General features: G+C 41.8%; 2 protein-coding genes across 2 annotated transcripts; one reads left to right on the top strand and one right to left on the bottom strand.

The window, feature by feature from the left end:
* Positions 1-152: 152 nt before the first annotated feature.
* On the bottom strand, positions 153-4,174 carry taf9 (TAF9 RNA polymerase II, TATA box binding protein (TBP)-associated factor). Its single transcript, XM_069674988.1, has 7 exons — positions 4,113-4,174; positions 3,300-3,381; positions 1,710-1,846; positions 1,473-1,607; positions 1,313-1,394; positions 885-998; positions 153-566 (listed from the first exon to the last, which is right to left on the bottom strand). The coding sequence occupies exons 1-7, from the start codon at positions 4,146-4,148 to the stop codon at positions 409-411; spliced, it is 744 nt and encodes a 247-aa protein (XP_069531089.1). The 5' UTR covers positions 4,149-4,174; the 3' UTR covers positions 153-408.
* A 3,354-nt stretch (positions 4,175-7,528) lies between these two features.
* On the top strand, positions 7,529-15,283 carry cdx1b (caudal type homeobox 1 b). Its single transcript, XM_069677678.1, has 3 exons — positions 7,529-8,033; positions 14,501-14,649; positions 15,035-15,283. Exons 1-3 carry the CDS (start codon positions 7,529-7,531, stop codon positions 15,281-15,283), a joined length of 903 nt encoding a protein of 300 aa, XP_069533779.1.
* Positions 15,284-15,500: the final 217 nt, after the last annotated feature.

Raw genomic sequence — 15,500 nt, 5'->3', positions numbered from 1 at the left:
CTGGAGCGCATCTGTACATTAGTGCTGAATTAAGCTAATCAGGGTGTTTTTTTAAAGCTAGCATTACGCTAAACTTCAGCGTGCTCATGTTCTCGGCTCCTGTATGTTTTTAAAGCAGCTCATTACAAACAGGAAACACATCAGACTGTATTTAAAGCAGTTTATTGTAAATCAGTTGAAACATGGGAGCAGGTTTCTGAATCATCTGAGACCTGCAGCAGAGGTCTGAGTGACCTCTGGGTGAACTGGTCTGCTCCCAGTTTGAACAGGTGTCACTGTGGCTGTTTCCCGTCTGGTTAAACAAACGATCTAAAAAACTCAACTAACATGATCTGGGTCAGTTTCAGGTGAGAACAGCAGCACGTCAATCTGTTAGTAAAAAGGTGAAATGCATCTTCAGACTCGACGTCATAAAGCGTCGTAGTCGTCTTCGTCTTCGTGCTTCCTCTTCAGAGACTCTCCGCCCGAGTTCTGCGACACCATGTTGGTGGTGATGAGGATGTTCTTGGAGCCGATCAGAGACGGGTTGATGAGGACGTTGGAGACGGCGGGCGTGGAGGGCGTCGCTGTGGGGGCGAGAAGAACAAAGAGGGTCAGGTAATCGTTTCTCTTCTCGAGCCAGAGTCAAGTCTCGCAGCATTAGAAGTCCAAAGGGAGGTGATTTAACATCTGAATTATATTTTAGGGTTTTAGACATGTTGGTTGTTTCTATGATGCAACCTTTTAAATGTACAGTCATGTTTCCTCATTTTATGATCTTCAAATATAAACACAGCAGAAGTCAAACACATGGAGGCTCAAACAACCTGCCAGTCTGACCGTTAAACCCTGATTTTAACTAATTTCATGTTTAAATTAAATTCTGGGAGGGAAGATATTCGTACTGGTTTTGGTGGCGGCCGTCTGAGAGGGCGGTGGGATCTGTACGGTGAACCTCTGACCCGTCAGAGACACCGGAGCTCCGACTTTAGTGGTGACGGACTGAACAGACGTCGCTCCTGTGGAGGAAACAAAGTGGTTTTAAAAACACAGACTGGTCCAACTGGGAGGAAACCACATTGACATTTAACCCACTTCAAACTAGATTACATATTTTAACCTTTAAACTGTTAGCGTGCCTACATTACCCAGAATTCCCACTACAGTATTGATTCTATTTTCTTGAGAACAGAGAGACACTTGGATCGAAGCTGTAGGGAAACATGCAGCACTTCCTGCCTCTGTAAACATGCTGTCAGATGGACTGACAGTATGTGTGTGTCTATAGCGCCCCCTACAGCCTCTGTGCTGCTTCACATGCTGACAGACTCACCGAGGGTAGGCGTGCTCGGCCTGCTGGAGACCGCGCCGACGCTGAGGCGAGGGACAGATATCCTGCCAGCAGACGACGACACCTGAGAGGACGAAAACATCCACGTTGAGAAAAAGGAAAAGTAAATAAAAGCAGAGATAAAAGTTGGAGGTTTTTTTACCTTCTTCTGCACAGATTTGAGTCTGTAGTTTGGGGCGGTCAGACAGTAGCGGTCTGGGGGGAGTCGGGGTCCGGTGTACGGTTTTATCAGAGGGAGAGGAGTCTGGTTCTTCTGCCGTGCAACCTCTAACAGGAACTGAAAACAGACGAGCAGGAGGCAAAAAGTCAGAAACACAAACACACAAAGATTTTTAGAACCGATTAACAGCTCAGAGGAGGACAGACGACGGAGTCTTACATCTCGTGGAGGCGGCGAGGTAAACGACTGGTCCATGCGGCACTGGATCGCCAGCTTGATGTCGTCGGCGTCCACAGTGGACTTCTTGGCGTGTGTGGCGTAGATTTTGGCGTCTTCGATGATGGTCGTCACGTATCCTGAGAACAGAAACAGCAGATGAGTGACGGGACGGATGTTTGCTTCTACTCTTGCTTCTAGTTTTCATGTGCAGAGTGTACAAATACGCGTTGACCTAATGTTTTCACTTTTTGAACTGATAAAGTTCAGAAATGTTACCCGTGTTCATGTGTCACTTAAACACGCATTTAATTTTTATGAACTTGAGAAAGTTTTTTTTTTAATTGTGAAAACGCAACAAAACAAGTGTTGGCGTTATTTCATTTTCAGGGTTGAAAATTAATGATCTGTTGGTGGCTGTTTTTCGTCGGGGGAATTCGCTTCATTTAGCAGCCACGGTGGCGAGTGGCATGTACGACAATAACAAGTTACACAAGTGCAGTGTTGGGCAGTGACGTCGCGGCGTTAGTATTTTAACTACGTCGCGTCCACACAAGTTATAATCCCCTACGACAAAGTCGCGGCGCACAGAGCTCTCTGCTGCGGTCCAAACTGTGAGGTTAATGACGTCACCACATAGAGAGAGAGAAACACATGGGACATGGGCTGCGTATTATCAATACCTACACATTTAGTAGACTATCTCAGTTTAATGACAAGTATGTAAAGTCAAACTATCAGGGTCAAATATGTCGTTGGTGACTTGCCAGCGTTTAAAACCATACAAATCAGTTAGCCGTCGGTTTACACAAATACGTTTGTTTTTCCAGAATGGAGCCTGTGGAGCAAAGTGAGCCTGTTCAACACGATTATAAAGAAATAACGTTCAGTTTCTTTCATCGATAAGTGAAGTCAAGCTCTCTCCTGTATGTAGCTGTAGCTATCATTTAGTACAGAGCGGTCCAAAAAAAAATACCGTAATAATAGCACTGTACATGAAAAGAGCTTTAAAGTAACGAGCAACCTTTATGGTGTTGCTGTCGCTTAGCCTGCTACATTTATCTGAGGGGTAGCTTCAGGACAGTGGAACTAAATTTAATGTAGAGTAACTGGTAACTTAGCTCGCTACATTTCATAAGTAGCTTGCTGAACACTGTCAGGAGGAGTCACAGGACAAAGAGGGAAACAGAAAACGTTCCTGTAATGAAAAGTGGAGACAAGACGACAGTGGACAGTCCCAGGAGTTTCTGAAGGACAAGTCAGACGATGTTCTGCTCGACATGCCGCCGACACGCTTCGGATGCCAATAAGAGAAGTATTAGTTTCATTGTGGGAGCTAAACATGAAGCCACTTAGCATCCTGAAGAATGTCAGTGTTTCCTTTAAGCGTTTAAATACTTACCGTGTGACATAAAGTAGAACATTTACCTCAATTATAACAATATTGTTCATCTTTCTCATTTGTCACGTGCAGTTACACATCGTCGGTTAAAACGAGGAAGTGGCTAGTTAAGAAATGAAGTGGCACAAAGTTAATTTCCAACCCTTTTAATGTTATGTTTAATACTTTCACTGGTTTTGCTGCCGACTTACTGTAGGTGAACTCCAACATCTGGTTGATGACTCGGGGCTCGTACTCTGTGATGCCCATGTCCTTCAGGATCTGGATCATCACCTGAAACACAGGTACGATCTATCAAAGCACGCGATGACAGCAGAATCATGACAGAACAATGATGTTCATAGTTTTTATATGACGTTAAAATCACGTCACCTAATCAAAAGAATGTTCGGTGAAATGAACGTTTGCAATTAGCTGATGAATTCATTTTAAAATTAATGTCTGCTCAGTGACAGCGACCTGTCACATCCTACAGAGAACTACTACACTACCAAGAAATCTAACCAAAGATAAAGTTGTTCCCATTTCACTTATATAAACAAGTAGATGCTATTTAAATACTGGAAATATTAATTTATTCAATAATTCTGTTCCAGCTACTATGTCACGCTCCCTCTTGAAGTCAATTCATTATATTTTGATGTCAGATACCTGAACAAAGCGAATTTAAACAACCTGAAATGTTTAAATATCAAGCGTCAGTTTAAAAGAGGAACAAATATCAGTTAACTCTCAGCAAAATTGGTATCAGTCACTCAAATTTTTACCCCAAAAGCACTTTTCCACCAGTAACAGGCTAGGCTAACACGCTAGCTGGTGGCTATTGTTGTTAACGGCGATCTAGCTCTAACGTTAGCCGATAAGCTAGCAAACGTTTGCAGCTTCACATAAATGTTAACGAATACATCTTGATTGCGTCATTTAGACAAAATCACACACAAAGTTTATTCAAATTGCAGCTTGACGAAAAATAAACAGTCCAAACTCAGCTTTAGTGTGTTTACCTGAGCATCTTTGGGGATGGTTTTCGGGGCAGACATTTTGAGTTCCCCCGCAGCGCCTTGACTTCTTCTTCTACGGTTACAGATGACGTAAACAACCCAGCGCTGTACAGCGACGCCTGTCGGGCAGAACACGAACTCCCGCGAGAGAGAGAGGATAGATAGATAGATAGATAGATAGATAGATAGATTGATTGATTGATTGATTGATTGATTGATAGATAGATAGAACAAGACCAGTACTATATCAGAAATTACAAAAACATATTAATAACAATAATATCAATATTTAAAGTAATAATATGATATACAAGATATAATACAGTAATATAGAATTATCGAGAGATCCAAGGAAACAACAGTCAAAATACTGAACCACTGTTAATAAATAAATGAATGGATCAATATTTATAATCCAAAATCATTCTGAACAACTTTTGCTACTTTAAGGATATTGTTAAACTTTTAAGTTAAGTTTGTAAAATAATCCCAATATGTAAAGTTTCCAATCCAGGACTCAATTTTAGTAAATGCTGCTGTTTGAACGCCTTTTTTGTCGGAGACAGTTTAGTTCTGAAACTACAGACAAACAATATATTTTAAATAAATTGTTTTAAATTTTAACCCGAAGCTGTCAGATAAATGTAGTTGTTCATATTTCCCTCTGAGATCAAGTAGAAAGAAACATAACATCGAAGTAGCTCAAATGTTGTACTTCAGTTTATGTACTTTTTTTCCCACTGCGAATGAAAAAAGTTACTTTGATGAAGTATTTTTATGTTTTAATTTACAGTATTTGATGGTAACAGCAGAGATACAGAAAGAGGAACAAACGCTGACACAGGTAGGAGCTCTACAGACAGCCTGCAGGGGGCGCTGCAGGAAGTAAATAAACACCTGAATGAGCAGCGATCTGGAGCTCAGCATCACCAGCAGGTCTCTGATCAGCGTCTGATGGTTTCACCTGCAGACTTGGAAGTTGTGGCTCCCACATTTTACACCTTCCTCCCTCTGCAGATCTGTTATACCACTCTGATTTAAAATCAAGTCTATGTTTTATTGTTTTATTCTCTCAAAGTGTTTGTTTATGTTTGTTTATTCTCAAACTGCACAAAAAGACCTTCATTTCAACGTCATCAAATAACACATACAGATATAAACAGCAGCAGCTGAAAAACAAACACACTTTCCCTCTATCATTCCTCTCCTTTATTTTTATGACGCATCAGCTGCACCGACGTTAGAAGAGAAAGAAAGCTCGCAGCTTTTTCTTTGCGCTGCAGTTTTCAAGAAAGCTTTTTAGAAATGAAGATAAAACGATTCAGCACAAAAAGCACAAAGTGAGACAGAATCAAACATTATGACTGAAAAGAACAAATGAAACATTTTTAAAGAAAAGTTTAAAGAAGTGATTTTAGAAGTTTTAGATTCTTTTCTATTTGACCGTAAAAGTCGTGAGCTTCAGAGGATCTTTGTCCTCAGAGACAGACGCTCCACTCCGTCTTTAACTTTCACATCAGGAGGGAGACGAAGCTGCTGCTGACCTGCAGGTGACCTCACGACTTCCTGTCTGTCAAAGACAAGCTGATCACTTCTTTTATTGATCCGTTTTTCTCTGATCACACGGTTTAAACTGTAAAATAGAACTATTTGTTTAATTCATCAGTTTCTTTGTTTGTTTCCCATAAAATCATGAAACACAACCAAAATGATTTTTATTATTGAGTATTATTATTATTGCTTTTATTTGTGTTATCATTAGTAACATTGGAGCAGTTTGATTAATTATGAGATTAATGTAAAAAAACGTTCATTAGTAAATGTAAAAAAAAAAACAAATACTAAATTCATGGTAGATAAATTGTTCATTTTCTGTTGACTATTTTCCTTCTATTTGATTTGATTCTGACGCAGAGATAAAAAAATAACTTAAATCATAAATCTAGTCAGTAAAAAATCGACAACAAAAAAAAGTGAATTTAATACAAAATAGAACAAAAAATGAAGAATAACGACGTGACGGAACTTCTGTTACAGCCTCGACTTTCAAGAGAAGATAAGATAATCCTTCATTCGTCCCACAGCGGGACATTTACAGCGTGACAGCAGCACAGAGGAGCGTGCGGCGTTACAAGAGTTTATAAAGAAACTAAACAAGTGTTTCAGTTTGAACCAAACAGAAAACAAGAAGGAATCAGACACTTGAATAACTTTATTTTAATTAAACACAATTTCAGGCTGTTAAAAAAACTTGATTTGACTTTTGAGCAGTTTTAGATTAAAAAGAAAAAAAAAACGTTTAACTCATAAATTATTTTCTGATGATAAAAAACTCAAATCAAAGTTTCTCTCTAATAAAAGAAACTTTTCTCTTTAATGATTAAAAGGTTTGAGGAACTTAATATGCAATTTTAAACAGATCAAAATGTTTGATTCACATCTGATTAAAAAGTTTATTTTAAACACTGTTTTTATCTTTGTTGATTATTATTATTATTATTATTATTATTATTATTATTATTATTATTATTGCTATTATTGTTGTTGTTGTTATTATAAGACAACCAGAAGAAACGAAATATGAGCGGTGATGTGGCCAAAAAAATCGGAGTCAATATTTAAAAGCATAAATAAATATATTAATAAATAAATGACGTCATGACACTGCCGTCTCTCTGACTGACGACATGTTAGTCTTTTTTTCTCGTGTCTTTAGCGTCATTTGTAACTTCGGCTCTCTGCTCTTTGATGGAGCCTTTGAAATGCAGCAGCGGACTGTCATGCAAATGAAGGCCGAGAGAGAGAGACCGCAGGCCGGGGGAGGGAGGGAAGGGGGAGGCCACGGAGGAGGAATGAGTGTGAAGGGGGTCATGGTGGGAAACCTGCTGTAGATTTAATGTTTTAATTTGGGTTAAATTCAGTGGATAAAATGATAACAGGTGGTTTTATTATAAAGGAGGAGGAGGATGAAGTGAAGGTAAAGAAGAGAGAGGGAGAGAGCTGAGGGGGGAGGAGGGGGGAGATAAGAGCAATAAAACGTCCCATGTGACTGCAGCGGTTTTTAACGTGCAGCTAATGGACACACACACACACACACACACACACACACACACACACACACACACACACACACACACACACACACACACACACACACACACCCTCTCTCTGTCCGTCTCTCTCTCTCTGTCCGTCTCTCTCTCTCTCTCACACACACACACACACACACACACACACACACACACACACACACACACACACACACACACACACACACACACACACACGCAGGTGGAGTGTGGACAGGTAGCAGCAGGAAAGAGCGCTCACACAGCGGAGCTCACTTTACCTGCAGCAGGTGAGTGTAGAGAGGCAGGCTGGAGCCGCAGTGTGCAGAGGGAGCCCCCTCACATGAAAATATGTACATCGGTTACCTGCAGCTGGACAAGGACCCCGCCATGTACCCGCACCAGACCCCGGTCACGCGCCACCCGGGTCTCAGCCCGCAGAACTTCGTCCCGGCCCCACCGCAGTACACAGATTTCGCCGGCTACCACCATCACCACCATCACCACCACCCCGGCCTCAACAACGACCTGCACCCGGTGCAGCAGGCCGGCCCGGGCGGCGGCGGCTGGAGCCCGGCCTACCCGCCCCCTCCTCCGCCCGCCCGGGACGACTGGTCCTCGCATCACTACGCCGTTGCTGCCGCGGCGGCCGCAGCCGGGGGGCCTCCCGCCTCCACCGTGCCCGGCGGTGTGGGTCCCACGCTGGGCTTCAGCCCCCCGGAGTTTCCCGGGCAGCCTCCTGCACTGCTGCCCGCTTCCCTGAACGCTTCTGTGGGGCAGCTGTCGCCCGGATCCCCGCAGAGGAGGAACCCGTACGACTGGATACGACGCAGCTCCGCACCGCTCTCCAACCCCAGTAAGACACTTGTTGCACCGTATTATTATTTAATATTTAACACATTATCCTGCAGGTAAAATGACAATATCTCTACACATTTCGTTGATATTTCGGCCTGTTGAAAAATAAATGAATCAAATTAAACCCCAGTATAACTGTGGCCTCTTTGGGCCCGTTTTCCGGTTTCTCCTATTTGATCCAGAATATTCTCTCATATTGAACCTTGTGATCAAACGTTACAGTTAGTTAAACAAACGCAGCTGACAGACTGTTTCACATTTTAATATGAAGCTGATAGCAGCAGCTGTGATACTCAAATGTCTTCACGTTTGTACTCAGACAGCAGATAGCAGGAAGCTAGCACTTTTATTTTCTCATTAATGATGTGAATCAAATATTTCAGCTCTTATTTTATGTTTATAACGACTTCAGTTTATAAGTTTCAGTTTATTTTAAACAACAGTTTAAATTCGCAGTTTTATTAATGTGATACAAAGATTAGGGAGGAAAAAGCCCCAATAAGATAATTATACTAATAAAACAACAGCTGTGTGTGTGTGTGTGTGTGTGTGTGTGTGTGTGTGTGTGTGTCCCAGTCTGGCTATCATCATCATAACAACTGTAACAATTCAGGATGATAAATTATGATGACCTGACAGAGCGCTTATTTTGTTGTCACAATTACACAATGGAACTTATTCACCTGTATATCTCTTTATTTGTTACATTAATATTATTTAAAGGTTATCTCTTTTTTCCATTAAACGTTTTTTCCTTTTTTAACTCGAACAGATTTTAAAGTTATTTCAGGCCACTTTGATTGTTGCTCCTTTAATCCGCTCATTGACTTAAAGTTAAATATAAAGTGCCGCTTTGATCATTAATATCCTTCAGCAACCCGTCACATTAAAATCAATAAAGTAAAATGTGAACTACGCGGCTGTGGAGGTGAAATGTTCCCACGTGTCCCGTCCTGTCCTCGCGGGGATCAAACGTGTGAAGCCGGTCTGCAGGCGGTTTGAAGCCGTTGTCATGTAAATGTTCCCCCGCTGGATGTGACTCCTGCTTTGTGCTCCGCTTGTTTCTGGGCGGAGGAGACACGAGTTTACAAGACAGGTCTCACTTTGAAGTGTGAAGTGTGACCCGGGAGTGCGCGTGAGTGTGACACCACCGCGAGCTCACCTGGATTCTTCCACCAGGTGCAGCCGGAGGTGGAAGAACTTTTAATAACGTGACAGTAAAAACAGAACCGCGGGGACGGACTCAGTTTGAAGCATTCAAACGCGACAGAACTAAACTGATTTAATCACCAAAACATACATCAAGTTATAAAAGCAGAAAGCAGGAAGACATAGAGGCTCTTATTTTATTGGTTATAATGTGTCCATCACCACAGTCCACAGATCAATACAGGTTATCAATAACAATACATCATTATTTACTTATTGCAAATAATGTTTTAAATATTTAACACAAATCAGCAAAGTTATCATGTCACTCAATAAAAGTACCTTCAAATGTAAATGTGATTAATGTTCGTTGTTGCACCATAAAGCAGCTCTGGATGTTTACATGCTATCTGAACACATTCATGGTGTTTGTTTGTATTTTTATAGGGACGGAGCGCGCTCATAAACATATACAGGATGTGAACACGGTGGCGTTGAATGCTAATCTGTAGTCCTGATGCGTGTAACACAGTCAGAGACATTACAGGTGTAGATAAAGATGAAAACACAGGTAGAAAAAGACACCATGCAGTGAGCAGCAGTTTAAAGTTACAGTTACTGCGACAGGATGACCTGTTTGACATTTTTCTTCTTGTTAACAATCCTGCTGCTCGAAACACTCACTACATCAGCAAGTGAGGATTCATCCGCCGCCGTGTGTTTGATCAAAGTAAAGTGAGCAGCTGAGTGTCTTTGAGAACACAACTTTATATCTGTGATGTGTTTTAAAGATCTACGTCGACAGAGAGAGGCGGACATGTTGTTGGTTTGAGTCTGAACGTGAGACCTTATGAGGGAAGACGGAGTTATGTCAGATCTCTTGTTGCAGAGCAGAACAATCTGACCTCGAGGAAGCTGTTTAATGTACAACTGATTTTAATGGGTTGAAGTGTGAACTGTGACCCACTATTGATGCATAAACATTGTATACAGTTGATTTTAAAGCATCAGTTTGAGATGGCTTCATGGCTGCAGAGGATTCTGTACGTTGACCTCGAGTAACAGAGTTTGACTCTCAGATATGTTTCAGCTTTCAGGAAATCAGAGTTTACATTCTGACTTCCTGGAAAATGGTTTGTAATTATGAACTACTTAAAATGCTCACATCAATCTAAGAAGTTTGGTTAACAGGAAAGGAAAGTGTTAAAAACATTTATGATAGACAAACGGTGAATAACTGTGACGGTCAAACTTGGGACGACCACTTCATGCCGTAACCTGTGTGGACTGTGGTCATCATGAGGCCTGTACTGTTTTAGGAAACAATGACTTTGTAATGATTAATTCTCTTTTAATGCATTAACTATTTATTTTGAGAGTTTCAGGACAAATATGTCGAGTAAAATGATGGGATTTTTTATTTACTGGTATTGTGGGGAAGGCTTTGAAACAGCATTTAGAGAACAATCCGTTCGAACGGAAGAAAGAAATAATGCAAAAGAACAGTTAAATGAACGTCCTGTTTGCAGAGTATGCAGAAGGTAACAGGTCCTCCAATCAAAATGACACATTGTTTCTTCCTATCCCCAAACACGACCATCAGAAATGTTTTTTTTAATATGTTGCATCACGTTCTCACACCTACTCGTATGTACCTGGAAAACGTGGGACAAGTGGTTAAAGTTGTGAACAATTATTTAGTTATGTTGGGAAAAAGAACTTGGTTTGGCTTCAAATATGTTAATGATGTACATGAGAGTTACGTTAAAGCCACAAGAGTTACGTTGCGTCTACGAGAGTTACGTTAAGTCCATGAGAGTGACGTTAAGTCCGTGAGAGTTACGTTAAGTCCATGAGAGTTATGTTACGTCTACGAGAGTTCCGTTAAGCCCACGAGAGTTACGTTACGTCTACGAGAGTTACGTTAAGTCCATGAGAGTAACGTTAAGTCCGTGAGAGTTACGTTAAGTCAATGAGAGTTATGTTAAGTCAATGAGAGTTACGTTACGTCTACGAGAGTTATGTTAAGTTCACGAGAGTTACGTTACGTCTACGAGAGTTACATGAAGTCCATGAGAGTTACGTTACGTCTACGAGAGTTGTGTTAAGTTCACGAGAGTTACGTTACGTCTACGAGAGTTACATGAAGTCCATGAGAGTTACGTTACGTCTACGAGAGTTCCGTTAAGTCTACGAGAGTTACGTTAAGTCCACGAGAGTTACGTTAAGTTCACAAGAGTTACGTTACGTCTACGAGAGTTACATGAAGTCCATGAGAGTTACGTTACATCTACGAGAGTTACGCTACGTCTACGAGAGTTACATGAAGTCCATGAGCGTTATGTTACGTCTACGAGAGTTACATGAAGTCCATGAGAGTTACGTTACGTCTACGAGAGTTCCGTTAAGTCTACGAGAGTTACGTTAAGTCCACGAGAGTTACGTTAAGTTCACAAGAGTTACGTTACGTCTACGAGAGTTACATGAAGTCCATGAGAGTTACGTTACATCTACGAGAGTTACGCTACGTCTACGAGAGTTACATGAAGTCCATGAGCGTTATGTTACGTCTACGAGAGTTACATGAAGTCCATGAGCGTTATGTTACGTCTACGAGAGTTCCGTTAAGTCTACGAGAGTTACGTTAAGTCCACGAGAGTTACGTTAAGTTCACAAGAGTTACGTTACGTCTACGAGAGTTACATGAAGTCCATGAGAGTTACGTTACATCTACGAGAGTTACGCTACGTCTACGAGAGTTACATGAAGTCCATGAGCGTTATGTTACGTCTACGAGAGTTACATGAAGTCCATGAGCGTTATGTTACGTCTACGAGAGTTACGTTATGTCTACGAGAGTTCTAAGCTTAATCCAAAAGGCAGCCGGATTCTTGAAAATACATGTTATGTTATTTTATGTACATGAGTTACATTATGTACACAAGGTTATTTTATTTCAATAAGACCATGACAGTTATAGTACATACATGAAAGTTATGTTCTATACATTTGTTTAATTAGGTATAAGAGTATAACTACACAGACCCCATGTTCCTTTGGTTACATACATGTTTATTTATTTTTTCTTTGCAGTATTTCTTTAGTAAAAGTTACATCTGAATTGTTAAATTGGTGAAAAATGTTTTTGCTTCAGTTTTTTGTTTATTGTGTTTTGTTTTTTTCTCTGAAGTTACATTGTGTTGAGCTCTCAGGGCCACCGTACAAAGAGTCCTCAGCATTAGCTGACAGTAACAGAGACGCAGCATGTGCAGAGTAAACCTTTCTCTTCCTCTCAGACAGACTGAAGAGCTTTTTGATTTACGCTCCGTCATTAGCGTCCCGTCTCTCAGCTGCTGATCTCAAACTGTTGGTTTTTACTTTCGGACAAATGAAGCAGAATTAACTCCACAGTTCGGACAGATGTTCAACCTGAAACTAAAATGTTTGAGTTGTAAATGTGCCCGCTGAGCGATGAGAGGACAGACGGGGTTTAAAGAAGAGAGACACATCACTTATTTAACTGTTGTGTGTTTAGTGTTAATGCTGAATCAGAGCATGTTCAAGAGGGCCGAAGGCCTTCTGATTAACTTTTACACAACTGTCACCTTCCCGATGTCGGCTGCACACAAAGGCAGGCTGTGGGCCGTCGGTCAGTCAGTGAAATGTTTCTTTATTTAATACGAACCAGCAGTCAGATCAGTGGCTGTTCTTACAATCGTAATGGACAAATCTCTGATTCAGTGCCAAAACTACCGCCACTTATGTACCCCACATTTGCACTAACAGTAAGGTGGTGCCATTTGTTGGTTGGAGAAAATATTACCAGAGAAAAAGTGAACAGAGCTATACATATGTAAGGTTATCCATCCATCCATCCTTTATCTACACTGCTCACCCTGTTCAGGGTTGCGGGGGGCTGGAGGCTGGAGGCTATCCCAGCTGTCATTGGGCAAGAGGCGGGGTTACACCTGGACAGGTTGCCTGTCAATCACAGGGCTGACACACAGAGACAGACAACCTTTCACGCTCACATTCACACCTATGGACAATTCAGAGTCACCAGTGAACCTAACGAGCATGTCTTTGGACTGTGGGAGGAAGCCGGAGAACCCAGAGGGAACCCACGCATGCACGGGGAGAACATGTAACATATAAGAGGACTTATTTAAAACAAAACCAAGGTTTTTTCTCTGAACGTAGCCAGAAAGTTTTGGTGCCTAAATCTTACCACATGGTGACAATTCTCAACCAAGTTTTTGTCCTGTAAAAATGTGGTGGTATGAGGGCATGTTGCCTGCCATCAGCTGGGGTCACTTTGGTTGGTGGACTCCTTTTTTAAAAGGATTAAAAGGCTTTATTGTCACAGGATAGTCGCCTTCGCCCTTGGGCAGGTGTAACATCAGTCATGTCTAGGGAGGGACGTTGTTGTATGCAAAGTGTTTTTAGATTTGTTGAGAAATTCCTGTTTTTCTAAGCGTTGGCTATAACCCCAGTGAGTAACTACAGAAAAATGTCACCAAGTGTGCAACAGAGTCCAGCTTTTTATAAGCTGATTTACAGACATGTTCATGTCCAAAGCAGCGTGTGGACGAAGACTCACGCAACAGAAGACGAGGCTTGCAGATGCACAAAGTGACATATGAGCAAGCAGTAAAAGTCCAACCTTCTTTTGTGAACCTGAAAGCATCACAAATACTCTTAATGATCTTGTTTTAACTCATTATTTAAGCCATACAATATTTACATTGACTAAGACATTCAAATCGAAGTGTCATGCGTGATGTTGGAAACACTTCTCCCAGTATTTAAACTGTTTGGTGTTTTTGTAAGAAGGTCGGACCCTCAGTGTTTAACAAAGGCTTGTATTGAACAGTCATTAGTCGGGCTTATTAATGCAGTTTAAACAGCTGTGCCCTGTGACAGCGTTGAGGTTTAACAGTAACACGTGTCGATAACGGAATAAAGCAGATAGAACTCGGGTCATGCAAATCGAGCAGCAGCAGGGAGTCTATTTGACTGCAGGAGACGTGGTGAGAACACACACGGCTCCGTCAGTGCGTCCAGCACCTGATGACCCCGGTTTATGAGAGCAGTTTATAACACATAATATAAAATACTACCACTCTTTACACTCATTCAAGTTTTTACATAGTAACAGGTGAACACTGATTTTGTGCTCCAACGTTGGAGTGTTGAGCTTCCTGTTTGATGCTACGTAATAAAATGATCAAACTTGGGCGATGGATAAAATCAATCGTATGATTCGCCTTCTTGTTAGTTCTTGTGTTTGCTAACTTGTGTTCTTGTGCTTAACAGACGGAAAGACGCGGACTAAAGACAAGTACCGGGTGGTGTACACCGACCACCAGCGGCTGGAGCTGGAGAAAGAGTTTCACTACAGCAAATACATCACCATCAGGAGGAAGGCGGAGCTCGCCTCAGCGCTCGGCCTTTCAGAGAGACAGGTACAGCGACCGCTCAAACAACAACGACTTGGTATTGGTTCATGATTTAATGGTTAATATTAAAGTGAGTGACAAACCTCAGCTGTTCTGGTGACAGCTGATTAAAACACTTTAGCATGCAAACACGCTAAACTCGGATGGTGAACATGGTTAACACTAAACCTGTTGAACATCAGCACGTTAGCATGCTAAAGTTAGCATTTGTTCCAACATGAGAGCTACTAGCATTGCCATTGAACCTCAGCTTCTCCAGCAAGAGAAGAAACTTTATTTGGACTAAACTTGACGCTTGGTTGTTGTCTTCCTGACACACTGAGACATGTTGTAGAAACATTCACTTCAGTTTGACTAAAAAGTAATACAAACATTTTTCCGTCTGTTCCAGGTGAAGATCTGGTTCCAGAACCGTCGGGCCAAGGAGCGCAAGATCAACAAGAAGAAGCTCCAGCAGCCGGCCTCCTCCACGACCACACCCAACCCTCCCACCGGCACCAATGGCAGCGGAGGAGGAGGCGGCGGCGGTGGGCTTCATGGAAATGGCGGTAACAGTGTAGCGATGGTGACGAGCAGCAGTGGCAGCAACGGGCTGGTTTCGCCTTCCTCCCTGCCTTTAAACATCAAAGAGGAGTACTGAGGAAACGAGATGCTGGATTGGACGCTGATGTCGGGGATGAGGACTAAAAAAATCTCCCCAATGAACTTAAAGACTTGTTGCATCACTTCCTGCTCCTTGCCAACTTTCTGTCGGCCCCTCTTGAAGCTAAAGCTCGTTGAAATTGGAGAAAATGTCGCTGGCCGCGTCCTCAGGAGCATTTGAAGAGCTGTCTTTACTGTGATCACATGTTTGCCTG

Source organism: Semicossyphus pulcher, unplaced genomic scaffold, assembly GCF_022749685.1.
Source record: "Semicossyphus pulcher isolate SPU_LCO1_2020_fin unplaced genomic scaffold, fSemPul1.0.p SCAF_10, whole genome shotgun sequence".
NCBI classification, from domain to species: domain Eukaryota; kingdom Metazoa; phylum Chordata; class Actinopteri; order Labriformes; family Labridae; genus Semicossyphus; species Semicossyphus pulcher.
This window is presented reverse-complemented; position numbering and strand designations above follow the sequence as displayed.